Source organism: Odocoileus virginianus, chromosome 31 (genome assembly GCF_023699985.2).
Source record: "Odocoileus virginianus isolate 20LAN1187 ecotype Illinois chromosome 31, Ovbor_1.2, whole genome shotgun sequence".
Taxonomy (NCBI): Eukaryota; Metazoa; Chordata; class Mammalia; order Artiodactyla; family Cervidae; genus Odocoileus; species Odocoileus virginianus.
In genome coordinates, this window is record NC_069704.1 from 37,461,747 (window position 1) to 37,481,950 (window position 20,204).

Below are 20,204 nucleotides of genomic sequence, written 5' to 3' on the forward strand. Positions count from 1 at the left end.
CAGCTAAACCCGTGCACCGCATCTGCTGAGCCTGTGCTCTTCAGCTTGGGAACCACAACTACTGACATCCACTTGCCCCAGACAGAGCCCATGCTCCACAAAGAGAGAAGCCACGGCAGTGAGAAGTCCAAATACCAAAACCCCACTCGCCAAAGCAGAGAAGAGCCTGAATAGCAACAAAGACCCAGTGAAGTAAAAAATAAATAAAATTATTTTTTAAAAAAAGAAAGAAGTCATGTCCGGGCCCAAATTGGGAAAGATAATCAGGGTTGAATTGATGCCTGTCTGGTTATGGGAATCTGTACACAACCCCGGGCCTGTTGGAAGGACCCTCATTGGGGGGTTCCTGGAGGAGCTGGGGAAGGGTTGGTGCTTTGTCAGGACACGCCGAGCAGGTCTGGTAGACCTCTGGGAAAGAGAGCAGGAATGCATGGTGTTCAGAAGACACTACAGTCATCTCCATCAGCATGGAGAATGGAAGTGAGGCGTGTGAGGATGGACTGACATCGCTGGAATAGCTGGATAATCTGGGAATCCTAGAGCCTATGACTGCAGTGTGCTGGATGCACCCAGCACATAGGAACAATGGGGAAGTTCGCATGGATAGATGGCAGAGACCCTTAGTCCACACAGCTGGGCAGCGGCCATTCGTCTATTTGACTGATCGACGTGAGAGCAAAGGGCAGGGCTGCTCATGTCTTGGAACAGGGCCAGGCTCCATCCAACAAACCCGTACGATTTCCTAAACCCCAGCTCTTATATAAAACCTTTTCATGGCACCACCATCTATTTTCCTTGAGTAAAAAAATGGTGAATGTTTCTCTCACACCGTGGAAGAGGGAAACAAGAGTTGAAATTAACTCCAAATGGTAAAAATTTAATACAGCGCCAGCTGCCTGCAGGTTTCTTCAGTTCAAAATCTCTCAGAGCAGCAGCCGCCGCAGCTGCTGTGTGATCTCACCCACCATGGGAAGGCTCGGGGCTACTGAGCCACACTTTGCAAGCACGTAATGAAAACCGCTTGACTTACGGCCTCTCTGATCAACAGGTGAGTCCATTATCTGGTGGGAGAACAAACCAGAGAGTCCAAGTTAGGAAAGAATAATTATCTATTTGGAGTAAGGGAAAAAAAAAACCAAACAACCACCTCTGAGGGTTCAGGGATCTTTTGCTCAGCCTGATGCTTTAAGCTTGGGGAAAGCTTGCTGTGGGTTCCTTCAAGCTCTTCTCTGTGGGACGTATCTGTCCACCCCTCATCCCCCGCTTTTGATATCTCAAATGGGGATAGGAATTAGGGTTTAAGGATTTTGACCAGTTCACATAAGAAATGGGTTTTGAATTATTTGTGGGAGAAAATGGAGAGAAACCAAAGCAGGTTGTTGCCTCGCTAACTCTCAAGTTAGATTCCATGTTAGTTAGTTAGTTGGAGATTCCATGTCAGTCTCGAGCTGCGCTGCGCTTACTTGCTCTGTCGTGTCTGACTCTATGACCCCGTGGACTGTAGCCCGCCAGGCCCCTCTGTCCATGGGATCTCCCAGGCAAGAATACTGGAGTGGGTTGCCATTTCCTTCTCCAGGGGATCTTCCCAACATTTTAAGAGACTCAAATTTGGGCACTAAAACCAACCCTTGAACATATTCCAGGACCATCAGCTGCAGAACTTCCCAGAAAGGAAAGTTTTCTTAGTCTTGCAGTAAGAGTGCATAGATTCTTAAGCTGCTCATGGAGCCTACATGTTCCTGGATTTTGATGGATACCAGGTGATTCACAAGGTCCCTGAGGACAGCATTTGGGGAAAAAGACTGGCCCAGCCAAATCAAGAACTGCATTGGATGTGTTAAGGCTCCTCTGTGGCCCTCAAAATGTTTGCCAGTAAAACACTGCCCTTGACCATAACCATCCCACTTGGTGTACCTTTCAGATGGGAAAAGCAATGACCTTGATGGAATACAATGAGGTGAGGTGGATATAGCAAGTATCAATATCTCTGGCCTTTGGGATGAAGGCAAATTTGGTTGTAAAGCAGGTTAATGACCTTTGGGCTTCATGATGACCTAAAAAAGCAGGTTGAGGACTTCCTTGGTGCAGTGGATGAGAATCTACTGCCAAAGCAGGGACATGGGTTTGATCCCTGGTCTGAAAAGATCCCACATGCTACGGAGCAACTCAGCCTGTGCGTCACAACTACTGAGTCTGCACACCCTGGAGCCCATGAGCCACAACTACTGAGCCTTCATGCTCCAACTGCTGAAGCCCCCACAAGACCCTGTGCTTCACGGAGAGAAGCCCCAGCACCACAGCTAGAAAGTAGCCCCTGCTTTCCACAGCTAGAGAAAGCCCAAGTGCAGCAACGAAGATTCAGCACAGCCTAAAGTAAATAAATAAATAAAGCAGTGTGTAGATGTCAAAAGAAATAAAAAAATGTTTAAAAAACTGCCACTTGATTTCTGTACATATTCAACTGGGTTTTTTGTTTTTTGTTTGTTTGTTTTTTTACAAGCAAGCTCTAAAAGGTGTCCATCCCAAGCCAAATTTGCCAAAATATGCCAGCAGAAACCTTCTTTGGCATATTGCCCCACTTAACGCCAATTAGAATTTTTTTTTACCAGAATAATCGTTTCAGCAACCTTGAATTGCATAACGAGTTTTTCAACTCTTCAAGGCTGTCTCAGCTCTCATTTCCTTGATGAAAATGTTGGTTACTGCCTTCAGTGCAAGTTAATTTTCTTACTTTTGGACTCCTAGAGGATGCAGTGGCCACATAGCTCTCCTCAATTATGTATTACCATATAGTAATACCTCATGATTATGTATAGTGTTTGTTCTTTTTTTAAAAAATATTTACTTATTTGGCTAGGCTGAGTCTTAATTGCAGCCTGTGGGATCTTTGTTTCCCAACCAGGGATCGAACCCAGGCTCCTTGCTTTGGGAACTTGGAGTCTCAGCCACTGGGCCACGGGGGTGTCCCAGTGTGGCATTTGTTCTGCTGTATTGATTGCATGCTTCCCTGATGGCTGAGATGGTAAAGGATCTGCCTGCAATGCAGGAGACCTGGGTTCAACCCCTGGGTCGGGAAGATCCCCTGGGGAAGGGAATGGCTACCCACTCCAGTATTCTTGCCTGGAGAATTCCATGGACAGTGGAGCCTGGTGGGCTCCATGGGGTCACAAAGAGTTGGACATGACTGAGCAACTGACACACGCAGACCAGTTGTGTGGTAAGCACCGTGAGGCAGGACAGGGTTTTCTACAGAAAACCTGCCCTGCATGTGGCACAGTGCCTGGGAGGTCACAAAATGCCTCTGACCCACTGGAACAGAGCTGTCTGGTGACTTCAGAACGCATCTTCTCAGTGCTTAGGTCATGAATGCCATGGCCCCCCTCCCTGGCTGTGAGCAACTCCAGAACGCCCCACATCTGTCTCAACAGCAATCAACTTGGCGTTCTCTCGATTGCTACTTGATACTCAACTGAACAGAAAATGTAGCCTCGGGGAATATGAAACAACAGCAATTGCTAAGAATTCTGGGAATTCCTTTAAAAAAAAAAAAGATGACAGAATCCATACTTACGGGGTATGTAGGTGTTTAAAGGTAATTTTGGAGACTCTGGAGTCTAGTAACAAAGCAGAATCCGGGCTTTAAATCTGGCTTGAAAATATGATGTGTGCCAAGAATAAAAGGCAGAGGGAAACAACTTGCAGTAGCTAGTTTGTTTGTTCTTTGCCTGGGTTGAATTATGGAGGCTTAGACAAAATCGTTTCATCAGATTCCCCCGGTCGAATGTGAGAATTCGCCAGGGTATAAAAACTTCAATGGAGTATTTCTTCTCACAGTGTGGACTCCCAAATCTGATCGCCCACCACAGCCAGGAGCTTGTCTTGATTTTCTCTGTCCCTTTAATGGTCTCTGTGTCTCTTTCCTCCTTCCACAGGTGGAAAATAAAATCCCACATAATAGTTATGCTTTGGGAAAGCTGAAATAACATATAGAGCAACTGAACAGTTATAAGGGAAAAGCACATCATGAATTTAATTCCATTTCCAGATGTAAAATGTCATAAAGAATTTTTTTTCCATACTTGGCAAAATAACAGGAATTTTTGAAGCCATTTTATTTAGCTTGGTGGGTGCATGTTTATAAGTAGGTATCAGAGCCTTCCACTTCGAGTGGGCTATCAATGCTACATATTGTAACTTTACATAGATTAAACTACCATAGGCCCCCACCTTCAGCTAGAAGGTACATGTTCTTGTTATTATTGTTCAGTTGCTAAGTCATGTCTGACTCTTTGCGACCCCATGAACTGTAGCCCGCTAGGCTCCTCTGTCCATGCCCTTGTTGAAATGGAGGGGAAATGTGTCTGACTAATGGTAGAATTGGGTGTATTTTCAAAGCCAGAGCTCTGATCCATTCAGGGAGGCTTCCAGCCAACGTGATGATTCTCCAGCGACTTACAGAGATAGACACTGGGTTTCTCGTCTGTTTCCAAGAGCAGACCAGTTAATCATTCCACACATTTTTCATTTTGACTTCTCTTTTTCTTTTACCCTCTTGTGTGAGACTTAGTGTCTTTGTAGGAACACCTGGGTATGAGCTGAGAAAGCTTGGCTGGGAATAGGATTCAAGCTGATCTCTGACTCAACTCAATCATACAGTTACAGAGTTTTGAGAAGCATAGATGTTTTTTTTTTTTTGAAGTGTGATGTTCCAAAAATCCATAGACATTTCAGAGTGAGGTGTAAAAGTAACTCTGTTTGTGACCCCATGGACTGCAGCCCGCCAGGTTCCTCTGTCCATGGGATTTTTTTCAACAAGAATATTGGAGTGGGTTGCCATTTCCTCCTCCAAGGCCTCTTCCTCACCCAGGGATCAAACTGAGTCTTTTGAGTCTCCTGCATTGCCAGGTGGGTTCTGCACCACCTGGGAGTCCCCAAAATAACCCAAGGGTGGGAGTAAATCAGGGTGGTAAAAATCCTCCTGTCATATGATATCATTGCTGATACCAAAGGAACAGCTTCTCTATTGGAAAACTGGTTATACAGGCAGATTAACAGATGTGTCCACCAAAAGGGTAACTCCCACCATGGCCTTTAATAGTCAGGAAGGAGCTCTTTACAACTCAGCTCCTGCTTTGCATAAATTATTAGAGTGGGGGTCACAGGATTGCTCTTGGGTGATAAGAAGAAAAATATAATGTGAGAAAGCCATCCATTTTCTTGAGGACTTTGAGTGGACTGCTAACACAGTTATAGCCTTTGTTCTTACATTACTTTTTTTTTTAAGGGGAGACACAGACATTTTACTGATGTCTCCATTTCTGTATATTTAGCTAAAACTCCCATTTAATTGGATGATTCAAAATGGAATCTGTACTGTCACTGTGCCAACTGCTCCAGTTGGTTCCTATTGATTGATCTGGTCTCACTAAAAATGAGAGATGGTGCTAAGCAAAAATGAGGAATGGCAAAATGTGGAAAGCTACTCTCGCTTTAAAAAAATGAAAGTGATTTCTGTTGATCCCTATTTCTCTTTCTTGGCACCTTGACTGAAAGCAACGGAGTCATAAATGATATTTGTGTGAATGTTGCTGTTTAGTCACTAAGTTGTGTCTGACACTTTTGCAACCTCATGGACTGTAGCCTGCCCGGCCTCTCTGTCCATGGGATGTCCCAGGCAAGAATACTGGAGTGAGTTGCCATTTCCTTCTCCAGGGGATCTTTCCGACCCAGAGTCTCCTGCATTGGCAGGCAGGTTCTTTGCCACCGAGCCACCTGGGAAACCCGTTTGCGTGAACATCGTTAGTTATTGTTTATGTGTTGAGTTGAAGTGTACCAGTGGGGGACAGCCATCACCTACAATGCTAGTTTTCAGATCTGCAGGCCTTCCTACTGGAGCTTTGAGTTGAAATACAGATACACAGACTCTGAGAAACAAATGAAAGCTGTCACCAGTGTCAACAGCAAAAGCCGGGGGTCCATCCCACACAAATTATGGACATCTGTATTCCTAATTGTCATCCTTTGGACTGTGCCAGCGAAACAGCAATGCCAAGAGAGTCTGAGAGCTTTAGAAAAACCAGGTATCAGGTTTAGATGATAGGAGACATTGATGAGACTGAGAAGTCCTTTTGGAAGGAATACTCTCCATATGTTTGTTAAAATACTCAAGATTTTCTAGTTTCAGGTACCTCCTAATGGCACGCTTTGTCAATACTCCACTTGCTACTTCTAAGACAGATCAGTTTATGATTTTAGAAGAACAAGTGGTATGGATGATTCCAGGATCAGAAGATCGTTGGCAAAGATGCCTACAAATAGTTAACAAGGTAATGGTAAGAAATGTTGACCTTGATTTGTTTGGCTAAGATGTAAAGATTTTTGAAGGTCAAAGGTGTCCTTGTGTAGTGTTTTGGAGTCTAACTGTGTCTGACCCTCTAACATTAAGCTGCTGTGGCCTGCAGTTTTGAAGAGTGAAGCAAACCAGGGGGAAAGGGAGAAGGGGGAGAGAACAGGAAATGGAGTGAGGTGTTTCAGGAAGTTGTCAGGGGTTGACTGATTGATTCCAGATGGGAAAGGTCAGCCTTCATGACCCAGGAAATACTCACTGGGGGAAAGAAGTTGGCTTGTGGAAGGGGAAGGCCTGGGAGGGAGACGATGCTGGAATGCACAGTCCACTTCCTTCAGTCTTCAAACATTCAGAAACTTTAACTTCTCTGAATAGAATAATATCAGCGTTGTCATCGTTCATCAGAAAACAGTGAAAGAAGTTAAATTGGAAGCTTTGAGTGTACCAAATGTATCTTCGCCTCCCTCATGTATTTCATTCTTTCAGAAGGAGAAGGAATGCATGGAAAAGTCAGTATTTGTGTGTGTTTTCACATACAAGAACAACAACCATTCCTTAAAAGCAAAAGAAAACGAACAACAATCAAATATGTCTGGTTTCACTCGATGGAGTTTGTGTATCAAATCCTTTACATTTTGCAAATTCAGTTAAATTGGCAGGCCTTCCTAGATACCTCACTGTCTTAAGATATTTGGAATATTAAAAAACGGGGACTTGCCTCGTATCAATATATATACAGCCACACGCACATACATTTGGACATAATTTAAAATCTTGTAATAAATTTTGCAGACACTGAAATAATTCAGGTTAATTCCCTTGCTGTCAGGAAAGGCCAGCGCTAGCCAGCAAGAGATTAAAATTTATTTCCATTGTTAATAGAAAATAATGAAGTGCATCTGAACCATCAGGGTATGTCATTCGGGAAATGTTCTCTTTGGAACTGAGTCTCACTCCACCCAAATGGACAATGATGAAATCAGCTGGCTCAAGAAAGCCCCATATTTTGTGGCAGGAATGCACGAGGAGCATGAACGTACAGTGTAACAAGGAGCCTGTGGAATGAATTAAAGCGGTCTCGGGGAGAACGCTCTTCATGTCCACATAATCCTCACCTGGGCCGGGCTTCCCATCCTTGTGCCCAGCACAGCTCATTAGCAGTGAAAGCCTGAAGCACCTTCTGTTTTTTTCTTTTCTCCCCATGGATGAGAGCAGTGTCCATTCATGCAGACAATTTATAAAATTGATCCAATTCCTCACTTTTCCCCTCCACCTTCTCCTGTTATTTTCAGAGGGTAAGCAGAGACAGAGGAGGTTGCTTTCAGCCTTCGTGCTCATCTTAACTCCGGGAACCAGGAGACCCTCGGCTCCTTCCTCCCTTTGACTGCGATGCCACCCTCTGCTCTGCTGAGAGGCCCTCTGAGAGTATGTGCCTTATGTCCTGGCAGAAAGTGATGCAGGTCTTTGCCTTATGGTGGCCACTGCATGATAGGAACTTTCTGGAAGGCCTTTCCCCAGACTCTTAATATGTTAACAAGGACACAATTGAAAACAGACTCGGAGCTAGACGGCTGCATCCCTGAATCGTGAGCAATTACACTGATAGTAATTTTCTGAATGACTATGGAGGCTCCTTTAAGTTCATTCTGATTTCACAGTGAGCAGGGACATGAAACAGGTAGTGAATGCACTAGTGGAGGAGCTGAAGTGTGGGAGACACTCTCGTCGACTAGGAACACATCGTTCTGTGGTCTTAGAGTCTCCAAGGCCTGATGTAATGATACCCGATATTTAGCAGACACTTAGGGACTGTGTCTGAATTAATAACTGCAGCCCACTGTGTCGTATAAAAACTCCTGAGTGCCACTGTCATGCCTGTGGCACCAGGCTAGGTGACATACTTTGGGGCCTCATGGTTTTAAGGGTTCTTCCAAATCCTTATTATATTACAATATACATAAAAAAATTTTACTTCACTGTATATCAGAAACTAACACAATATTGTAAGCAACTACACCTCAATTGAAAAAAAAAAAAAAAGGATGGCCTCTGAAATCCTATTTGAGGTTAAAAAAAATCAGGAGAGTATTGCTTTAGAAAAGTGTATTGGGTAGGATGGACTGAAAGGAGGCCCAAATAACTTTCTGGGGAAACAGAAATGTTTTATATTGTGATATGGTTTGGATTACCAGGTATATCCATTTATCAAAATTGTACAGTAATTGCATATAAGTTTCACTTAAAAGGAGATTCATTATGTTTATTTTGTTTGTTTGAAATAATTCATGCCATTGAGTGAATCTTGTTTTGTATTAATATAAAATATTGCCTCTTAAGAGGTAAGGCAAGGTCCAGGTTTGTCCCCTCTTTATTTAATAAGTAAGGAAGTGTGTGCTAAGTTGCTTCAGTCATGTCCAACTCTTTGTGACCCTGTGAGCTGTAGCCTGCTACGCTCCTCTGTCCATGGGATTCTCCAGGCAAGAATATTGGAGTGGGCTGCCATGCCTTTCTCCAGGGGATCTTCCCGACCCAGGGATTGAACCTGGGTCTCTCGCGTCTCCTGCATTGCAGGCAAACTCTTCAAGGGTGGCCAAAAAATTCCAAGTAGAGTATCAATGAGTTTAATTTGGGAGTGGACATATCTATTCAATGTCTTTCCTCAGGTCTATACATATACTTGAGTATGTATATAAGAAGTTCCTTTCTCAAACAAAAAAAAATTGCCACATGTAACTAACAAGTGACTCACCTTCCTGGGTCAGTAAGAAGGTGGTGAATGTGCCCAAGTCCGTGCATTTCTGCTGTGTTTTCCCACTGCTCCAGCCTTGACTGATCACCACCTCTGTGAATTTCCCTCGCACCCTGATGCACGGCGCACACATAGAACTCAGACCGACGTCATTCTATATGCTGCTTGCTTTACTTGTTCACCATGCTCCTCCAGAGTGAGAGTGAGCTCTTTGAGGGTAGGGACCATGCCTTGTAACATGTGGGGGTTAATTCCCCCTACTGGAGCCTTCTCTTGCCCCAGAGCTTAGACTATTGGAGGGGCTCCATGAGTAAAGTCCTCTGTCCTCTTGATTGGTCAAACAAGGCGGGAGTGAGGCCACGAGGATGGGAACTCATCTATGAATGTTTTACATGTATTTTCTCATTTTATTCTTCTTTTATCCCATTCAGCACAAGATAGGCAGTGTTGTGTATGTTTTACAGACTGGGGAAGTGGAGATCCAAAAAGGTTAAATAATCCATCTATGCAGTCCATGGAATTCTCCAGTCCAGGATACTAGAGTGGGTTGCCATTCCCTTCTCCAGGAGATCTTCCCAACCTAGGGATCGAACCCAGGTCTCCCACAGTGCAGACAGATTCCTTACTGTCTGAGCCTCCAGGGAAGCCCAAGTAATCCATCAGAGGTTCTCAACTCAGAAGGAGCAGGCGTGAGATTTGGGTTCAGTTCTCTCTGACTGCAAATCCACACCCTTCCACTGTGCCACACCCATCTCTCTCCTTTCATCTGGTTAGATACTAAATGTCCTGCGTTTTCAACGCTGAATTCCACAACTTTACTTTCTCACCCAAAGTCTGAGCATCTCAGTCACTGCTCTATGGTGTGGGAAAAACCAGATATAACTCACCAGGCAGTACATGCATGCCCAGCACTACTTTAGCAAATGTCAGATGTTCAAGAACCCACTCCTGAGAAGTGACTCCCAGCTGGCATTTCCATCTTAACTTCCTGATCAGACACAATCAGCTCCTTGTTGTGACTCCAGCCTGAGGGTCACCTGGGAATGATGGTCCAAGTCCTTTGATGGAGATGAAGTTTCTAGAACCCATGGGCAGATTGCCAACTTCCCCACTTCCTCCTCTCCTGGGCATAGTTTGAGCACAAATAGGTGACAACACATGGGTGAAGGGTGGCCTCTTTTTCCATAATGCTCTGCCACTGTTACAGGAGGAGGCGAACCCATTCAGATGCCAACAGCAAGGCCCGTCCCTAAATTCTGGTCCATCTCTCATTAGCCACACGGAAGTCTGACAAAACAGTTTTGTGACTTTTATGACTTACTGAGAAATTAACTCAACCCCCTCCCTGCCATCCTTTTTCATTGAAATCTGCAGGTCGTATTGTCAACAACAGTGAATGTGGATGGACATGTGCTGGCTGTTTCTGACAACATGTTTGTTCACAACAACTCGAAGCATGGACGGAGAGCCAGAAGGCTGGACCCGTCGGAAGGTAGGGCTGTGCTTTCCGGAGGGACTGAGCCTGGCAGACAAATGACGCTCTTCACAAATTTTTCCTGGTTTGAATTTGAATTGATATCTCCGAGTAGGAGTGGAGAATGTCCGCAAGACTGTGTGGATTTTAAAATGAAGCTGTAAATATTGACTTCTGCCTGCTCTGTTATGGCCCCCACACATCTACCAGCCAATGTTCAGGCCCTTGCAACTCTCTGGCTCTTTCATTCAATTCTGTCAGTTTTTCTTTCTCTCTCTCTCTCTTTATTTTTTTGCTAGGTGGGCATTTCAGGCAAATGTAGTGCTATGACATCTTAGTTAAACAGGAACATTACCATGCCAGACATGTATGAATAAGTGTCAGATGTGTGCTTAAACAGATTGTGGGCAAAACAAAACAATGTGCAGAATGAAACTGACACTAATTGATTTTTGTTTGCTTGGACAAGAAAAAATCATGGTCTGCTCTGGGTAATTTTTCCAAGTGCATTAAAGTAATTAGGAATACCGGTAACAGTTAAACTTCAAGTTGTCTGAAAAATTAAAGTATATCAAGGAAGATAACTGACAAACCTAAGCAAATCCCATCCAAGTTCTTTTTTTGTGCATGCTCCCCAACTCATTGGTGTAAGAAGCTCTTGTAATACAGAATGAATGGCTAGGTGAGGCTCCTATTTTTGTGTACTGTCTTGCTGTATACTGCCCACCAGCCCCCACCCCAACTCAGCCCTTAAAATGTGTCTTGTATCATTTCAAATAGGAATTAATGAACTGAAAGAAAATGATTGAATCAGTAAAGAATTTGGAGTGGTGTTAATTCTCCCGCAGTGGGCACTGAAAGGGGAGAAGAAAATCCCAGGGTTCAGAACTAGGAACCCATCCAGTTTCTTTTGACTGATTGGATGTGATTGACTGGCTGTTCAAAGGGGGCTCATGTTTTTGGAGTCCTGCCAAAGTTCTCCTCCACCTCTGACCCTGTCAGCTCTGGAAATGGAGTGATGGATTGACTTTAGTTATGGCCTGAAAACCATATTGGGTTCCTGTTGGGATGTAAAGTCCAGAGGCCTCGAACATATGGAAGAAGGGAGGGAAAATCCTTCCTACAAAGTTAGGAAAGTGATTAGAGATTGTCTCTTGATACAGCCAGAAAAAAAAAAAAGTCTTCAACTATGGTAGATTTTACTTTCTCCTTCTTTCTCTAGCACGTTAACAGACCTTGTAAATCTTAACATCTTGGGGCAGAGGAGGTGGGGAGAGAAAAGGGATTTACACATTTCCAGTGTGATCAACTTATAAAATATGGGGAAAAACAACAGAGATTTAAAAACACCCTTTGCACAATTAGCTAAGTGTTTTCATATATAGTGGTCAACTCATTAGGCTTTAATGACCTGGTGAAAACCAACAACCAATTAGGGAATGATGGCAAGTCAGCAAAGCTCAACTTGAACTTCTTAGATAACCAAGAGCTTTCAAGAGCAGTCAGTCCCCAAACTCCAAACTTCAACCACCAAAAGACAGACTTGACTTTTTCTTTCCTATCTTTTTAGCAACTCCATGCATCAAAGCCATTAGCCCAAGTGAAGGCTGGACCACTGGAGGAGCCATGGTCATCATTATTGGGGACAACTTCTTTGATGGCCTCCAAGTGGTGTTTGGGACCATGCTTGTATGGAGTGAGGTAGGCAAAGACAACTCACTTCCCTGGTTTCCTTTGTTTTGACCTGGGGAAACTACTGATTCTGCAGTGTCAGCAACATGAGCACACACACACACACACACACACACACACACACTATTGAGTACTTATTATAAGTGGGGTAGCAGGGTTAAAAGACACGTAAGCCACAATTTCCTGCAGGCATGGATCCCTTAAAAAGAAATATTCACTGTAATAAGTATTGTTTATAATTGTGAAAAATTAGAAATTGGCTAGACATTGGGTACTAAGAGAATGGTTAAATAAATGATGACGTATCATCATTTACTTAAAAGTTATATTTGAAAGATTTCTAAATGACACAGGAAAAGGGAACATGCTTAAACTATAATGCTAAATGAAAAAAAATCAGGACAACAGTATCTATGGATGTAAAATGTAAATATATAACACATCCTTAGAAAAGTACTGGAAATGTGCCAAAGATGAATAATGGCTGTCTCTGGGTTATGCAATGGTAACTTTTTTAAAATTTTTCTCTAGTTTCCAATTTTTCTACTGTGATGAGAAAAAAAAGCAAGACAAGTTACAACAAGATATATAACAGTGCTAAGTTGGATATGGAAATTGCCAAATCAATCTGTGAGCTCATGGCAGTGTAGGAACTGGGGGAGGGAATGGCTACAGGGATGGGGGTTAGGTGGACACAGGAGGGGGGGCAGTACTTGAGCTGGGCTAATAGGAAGGGAAGGATAGACAGGTTGGGTTGAAAGGTAATTCCAGGGTGAGAGACAGAAACGCTTGAGTGGAACGGGACAGGGCGTTCATGGCACATGGGGCGCCATGAGTGCACCAGTTTGCTCTGGGAGATAGCAGTGGATGATGCTTCTGTGTTCAGTATATCCATGATAACATATAATAAATACTTTATTTCCCTGCCTGTTCATTCCTCAGCTAATAACTCCTCATGCTATCAGAGTGCAGACTCCTCCTCGGCACATCCCTGGGGTTGTAGAAGTGACATTGTCTTATAAATCCAAACAGTTCTGCAAAGGAGCTCCAGGGAGGTTCATTTACACAGGTGGGTGAGACAATTATTCCAAGGGAGACTGGTTCCTGGTTCACTTTTGCTCTGGTTCCTAGTCTATCCACTTTATAATCATTCTAACTTTTATAGGTCTTTCTACTGGTGTGGCAAGAGTGGACTGGGTCATAGGCATTGAAAGGGGGTGTGTTGATCCAATTTTGTATTTTGTGTAAGCAATTTCTACACAGTCTGAGAAATGGTCATGGCAGCTCATTTCAGGATTCCATCCTTATGAATTTAACTCAGCTGGAACCATGCTATAATAGACTTTTATCCAAACAAATCAGATAAAATATTTGACAGAGTTGCTGGCCATAACAAAATTTTCTTGAAAAGGATTCAGGAAAGTTGCCTAATGATGCTACAGAGGGATTCAAATTATATTAAAACTTTATGAAAGTAGAAATGATCTAATTGGTTCAATATTTATTGAACGCCTACATTGTATCTACTACTTTTTTCCAGGTGGAAGGTACAATAACATAGAAGACATGGTCCCTATTTGGAAATTTAGAAACTATTGGAGAAGGCAACAGAGCAGCTGGCGAATTAAGAGTGTTCAAATTGTTTAGTATTTCCAAAGGATGGAATATGAATTTCACAAAAAGGGAGTTTACTATGAACTAGAGTAGAGGGATGGGGTTCAAGGAGGAGATGATACTGAAGACCATTTTTAAGGATGGGAGGATTTGGGCAGGCAAAGAGAAAAAGGAAGCGTGTTCCTTCTCTGGGAGTCTTAAGTACAAAGATGCAGAGGATAAGGTGAGTTGATGTCTGGAGGAGAGAAAAAGCTGGTTCAACAGCTGTGGGGATCCATGAGATGGAACTTAGACTAGAACTTAGCAAGGCATGGCAGGAAAGGGAACCTGAGTTAGCTGGGGAACAGCTGAGGGCAGGGAGACCCACTAGAATATTGTTGTTTAGGCCCTAAGTCGTGTCCGACTCTTTGGTTCCTCTGTCTATGGGATTCTCCAGGCAAAGAATACTGGAGCGGGTTGCCATTTCCTCCTCCAGGGGATCTTCCTGACCCTGGGATTGAACCTGCGTTTTGTGCATTGGCAGACAGATTCTTTACCACTGAGCCACCAGGGAAGTCAGAATATTGTTACTCTGAACAAAAAAATAAGACATATAGGGAAGGAAGTATAGAAACCAAGAAAATATATCAGGCCTATTACAAATTTCTAATAATGTATTTTATAGTGTTTTCTTCCTCATTTGGACTTAGCCTCCTATTATTACTTAAGTGTAAATTGTCTGATTAGCAATCAATTAGGAGTAGAAGGAAAAGGATGATTTTAGGTATATGTTTAACATTTTGTCGTTGAGTTTTCTCTCTTGAGATAGGCATGTTTTGGTTGGATTACTTTTTTGTGGATCTATTCTATTGCACTTGCAATAAAATATTTACTATTCTAGCTCCCAAAGGGATACAGCTTTTTCAGTCATTCAAATGAACATTTATTACATGCCTTCCACGGGCTAGCACAGCTCTAGGCTCTGGGATATAAAAGTGGGCAAGATAAAGCTCTCCATCTTAATAAACCTTGCATACTATAGGTGGAGACAGTCAACACAGAACATACATGATATAATTTCAGACAGTGACAAGGAAGGGATAGAGAATGAGGGAGGGTCTCTCTGAGAAAGGAACATTGAGCAGAGATGTGTATTTAAGTGAAGTGAAGTGAAGTCTCTCAGTCGTGTCCGACTCTTTGTGACCCCATGGACTGTAGCCTGCCAGGCTCCTCCGCCCATGGGATTTTTCAGGCAAGAATACTGGAGTGGGTTGCCATTTCCTTCTCCAGGGGATCTTCGCAACCCGGGGATGGAATCCAGGTCTCCTGCACTGCAGGCAGACTCTTTTACCATCTGAGCCACCAGGGAATCCCAAGATGTATATCGCAGGGGTGGAAATCTGTCCCCACCCCCCTTATCTCTTTGACCTCCTCTCCTGTCCGTCCACCTTTCCTCTATCCCTAGGCCTCCTCAGGGCTGTGTTTTCTGTGTGGTTCACCATTGTTAGCTAGAATAGCCCCTGGCAGTCCATCGGTTGGGGGCAAATGTCCCAGACAGAGAAAAGATGACAGTCTGAGAGGCAAGGATAAGCCTGGCCTCATTAGGGAAGAGCAAGAATGCCAGTGTGGCCAGAGTGGATTCAATGGGAAATGAGGCAGGAAAGGCAGGTAGGACAGGGGTGTGCATGGGAAAACTTTGAGGATGCCAAACAAGTGAGTAGTCAGCATGCAGATGAGATTTAAAGCTGGGTGAGGGGCCATGGAAGGGCGTATAGCTACAAGATGGAAGAGGTCTAAAGATGGCAGGTGCATCCGAAGCACTAAGTTTAGGGCTCAAGAAAACAGGGAGGAGCCTGTGAAGGACACAGAAAGGGAGTGGTCAGTAGGTAGGAGGAAACAGGAGCCTGGACTGTCCCTGGAGTCACGTGAGGAATGGCTTTCACTTCACACATAGAGTTTTGCTTTCCCAAATGCACCCACTGTAATATGGATGACAGGTCTGCCCTGTAAGGTGATAGGTAGGATGAATAAACACTGCATTGCAATTAATCTTCAATTCTCTTTCAAAGTAACAAACAAGCAATACTCAGTGGGGCTATAGATGTTTGGAGCCAGGTGTTGTGTGCATATATGTTTACATGTGCATAGGTGTGTGTCTGTGTAAATGTATTAAGTTCCTTCAAAAGCAGAGGTTCTCATCCTTGGCCACACTTTAATGCATCAACGCTCAGGCTGGTACCAGACTAATTAAATCTGAAGTTCTAAAGATAGGACCCAGGTAACCATGTCATCTATACATTCCATAAACAAACATCAGCTCTAAATTATCGCTCAAGGCACAAAGTCAGTAGTATCAGTATTCCTCTAGCAGCTTACAGTTCTAGATAGAGAGAGAGACACTCGTGGATCATAATCATCATGCTGAGCCCTAAAAGAGATATAAATGCAAAAGGGGCCATAGGAGCGCTGAGCAGGGGTGGCTCACTTTGGGAAACCAGGGAAGGCTTGGGAAACCAGGGAAGGCTTTCTGGAGGAGCTGACCCTGGAGTGACATTTCAAAAGTAAAGAAGGAACTTGTCAGACAGAATAGAGGAGCCTAAATGATTCACAGATCATGGAAAACACGGTGCCTGGTTAAAAAGAAAGAAAAGGAGCCACACAGCAGTAAAGATAATAGATTTTATGTTGCCCGTAAATCTAAGAATTTTAAAGATAATAAGACACCAAAGAACATTGGATCAAACTCCATCTGCTGCAGATGAGAAAGCTAAGACTCAGGGAGAAATGACTTGCCTGTTCAATTCAAGGTGAAGTCAGAACAAGGACTCAGGTCTCTGGCTATCCTGCCCGCTGACTTATGTTTAGCAAAGCAATGTCGGCAAATCATAGGGTAGCAAGGAGTAGGACACGACTGAAGTGACTTAACATGCATGCACATCAGCAAATACTTCTGTTTTCCTGATGTGCTGAGACATGGTTGACTTATCCCTGAAGCAAGTATCAATTGAACATGCCCCACCTTGGTTTGTTGTATTTGCTGATTTCCATGGTGCAGGTACTGTCACCAGGGCTGATTTCAAACTAACAATATGACATCAGCTGGCTCACAGCATTCCTGAAAATTCAACAACCTGCTCTCATAAAATGGTACAAGCCAGGTCTAGAACACCTGTGCATGGAAAGCATTTGAAATATAGAGCAGCTATAGCTTATTATTGAAAAGGTGTATATTATTAATATTATTAGTGCTACTAGTCTTATCATCATGGAGTCTGACTTGAACAAGGAATTACAAATGTGATGAGTGATACAGGACGCTGGGGATATATATCAGAGGAATCTTAAGCCAATGGAGGAGGTTAAGGACAGTTCAAACATAGGAAACAGTATGTGCAAAGGCCCTGGGGTAGGAAAGAATGTGGGATGTATTTGACGGTAACTAGGAACAGGGAAGAAAGAATGTGAAAGAGAGGTTGGGTTCCAACAGGGAGAGAGGTTGAACCTGCTTGTTTGGCTGCATCCCAAGTGCCATGGGGAGCTATTGGAATAGTTTAAAGCTGGGAGCACCATGATCAGAGTTGCCTTTTCAAAGAGCTTTTTGGCTGCAGAAGAGAGAATGGTTTGGAACCTAGGATGGATTCAGGGAGGTCAGTTTGAGGCCAGTGTGGTAGCCCCAGCCAGAAATGATGGCAACTTGGACTGGAGTGCTGGTGGTGGGGACAGGCAGAAGTGGATGAAATTTAGGAGGTAGCATTGACGGGACTTGATGATTGATTGGATGGGGTGAAGGTTGGGGAAGGAAAGGGAGGGAATGACTCAGGTTTCAGGTTTGAAAAATTGGGTGGGTATAGCTTAGAAAGTGATTTTTAAAAAAGGTATAAAGTGCTGAGGGAGTTCAGAGGAAGGACAAAATACTTCCAGCTGGTGGAGAGGTGGGAAGATTTAATATTGTAAAGATGTCGATTAATGAATAAATTTAACACAATGCCAATCAAAGGACCAACAAAATGTTTGGGGAAAACTTTACAAAAGTTCACCTGCAAAAATAAAGGTGCTAAAATAGCACCTTTAGGTTTGAAAAATGAGAGGGCTCTGCCCTACCAGACTTTAAAACCTATGTTAAGTTTCGGTAATTAGAAGAATATGGGGTTTTGCAGGGACACATAGAAATGTCATGCAACAGAAGAAAACACTTAAAAATAAACAGTTTTTGTGCACACAACTAGTACAAATACAGAAGTATTTGTATGGGTGAGGAGACATCTCAAGTCAACATGGAAAATATGGAATTTTTAACAAATGGTGTGGGGCCAACTAATTAAGCATTTTTAAAAGTTATATATCTAATTTCATATCACAAAGTGAAGCATACCTGAATTAAATATTTTAATTAAATGTAGGCATTAATTAATTAATTTTTAAAAATTTAGGCATTTCAAAAAATTATCACACTTGAGCCTTGCTAAAAGCTTGATCCCAAAGACAGAAACCACTGAGCATAAATATGTGATTACATGAAAAGAAAATGTTTGCATGTCTAAGTTTCAGTTATTAAATCGAAAGGATAAGGACAAACTGAAACCATATTTGTTATCTATGACATAATATCCTACACATAAAAATATTCATTTACTTGTTGAGCAAAGTTCATTTTATACCTACTCTTTGTCAGCCACTATGTTATATATTATGGATAAACAAGTGAATGTTAGAGGTCTTATAAATTAAGGGGGAAAAACTCCCTAAAAGCTAGCAAGGAACATCAGGAGTTAATTCAGGAAGGAATATAATCAAGCAATAAACATGTTTGTAAAAATCCCAACCACATTAATAATCAAATAAAAGCAAATTAAGGCAACTACAGGATAACATTTTTTTCCTATCAAGGTGGCAAAGATTTTTTTTTAAACGAAATTAGAAGAAAGTGGGGGTTTTCTAACACACAGTTCTCCAGTCTCAGGAGAGTACCCTGATGCTACTAGGCTTTAAAAAAGTGTATGTGCTCTTTAACCCAACAATTCTACTTTTAGGAATATATACTTGGGAAATAATTGAGTTTGCCTGAAGGTTGTTTATTCTGAAGCACTGTTAATAAGCACTGTTGAAGCACTGTTAATAGGAGTGAAAAACTGTAAACAATTATAAATAACAAAACATCCTTATACTGAAAAACATCTTAGATATTAAAAGTAATGCTGTGGGTGCTCAGTCGCTCAATGCTCAGGACACGCTCAGAAGTTGTGTCCAACTCTTTGCAACCCCATGGACTGTAGCCAGCCAAGATCTTCTGTCCATGGGATTTCCCAGGCAAGAATACTGGAGTGGGCTGCCATTTCCTCTTCCAAAAGCAATGCTGTAGATGGATATTTAATTACATGGTAACGATAACCCTATATGCAAAACAGAAAAAGAGACACAGATGGACAGAACAGACTTTTGGACTCTGTGGGAGAAGGCGAGGGTGGGATGTTCTGAGAGAATAGCACTGAAACAAGTATACTATCAAGGGTGAAACAGATCTCCAGCCCAGGTTGGATGCATGACACAAGTGCTCAGGGCTGGTGTACTGGGAAGACCCAGAGGGATGGGATGGGGAGGGAGGTGGGAGGGGGGATCGGGATGGGGAACACATGTAAATCCATGGCTGATTCATGTCAATGTATGGCAAAAACCACTACAATACTGTGAAGTAATTAGCCTCCAACTAATAAAAATAAATGAAAAAAATTAAAATTAAAAAAAAAGAAAGACATTGGTGATATCTTAAAAAAAAATAGCTTCAAAACTGTATGTACAATATGGTCTCTGGAGATGCAAGAGAGTCTGATTTGATTGCTGGGTCAGGAAGATTCCCTGGAGAAGGAAATGGCAACCCACTTCAGTATTCTTGCCTGGAGAACCCCATGGACAAAGGAGCCTGGTGAGCTACAGTCCATGGGGTCACAAAGAGTCAGACACGACTGAGCATGCATGTGCGCGTGTGCACACACACACACACACACACACACACACACCCCAATCATGCTGGACCCTGTTCCAGGCATATTGCGTTCTAATCTTTTGGGAGGGTCTGAGAATCTGTGTTTTAAACAAAGAAATGAGTTTGGGAATGCTGAGTCCTGCTCATCAGGCTGCTGCAGTGACTTCCTGGCTTGTAAAGTATTCAACAACATGGGGCAGTTCTTTTCAGACTGAGTCATTACCCCCACAAACACAATAGTATTTACTCATATGTGGAACTTTCTAGAAAGAGACTCCAAAAGCAGGAGGTGGGAAGGAAATTTCCAGCAAACCTCGCCTCCCTCAGCCCCCACCCCACCACTCACATCTTATGGATCATGGTCCAACTG

General features: G+C 42.9%; 1 protein-coding gene across 2 annotated transcripts in view; it reads left to right on the forward strand.

Annotated features, from left to right (window-relative positions):
* Positions 1–20,204, forward strand: part of EBF2 (EBF transcription factor 2) — a 218,056-nt gene that overhangs the window by 161,037 nt on the left and 36,815 nt on the right. For both annotated transcript variants that reach the window (XM_020875761.2, XM_020875762.2), the window contains exons 8-10: positions 10,470–10,587; positions 12,140–12,270; positions 13,204–13,330. In XM_020875761.2, the coding sequence (XP_020731420.1) occupies positions 10,470–10,587; positions 12,140–12,270; positions 13,204–13,330 (376 nt within the window). The remainder of the gene's footprint in view (positions 1–10,469; positions 10,588–12,139; positions 12,271–13,203; positions 13,331–20,204) is intronic.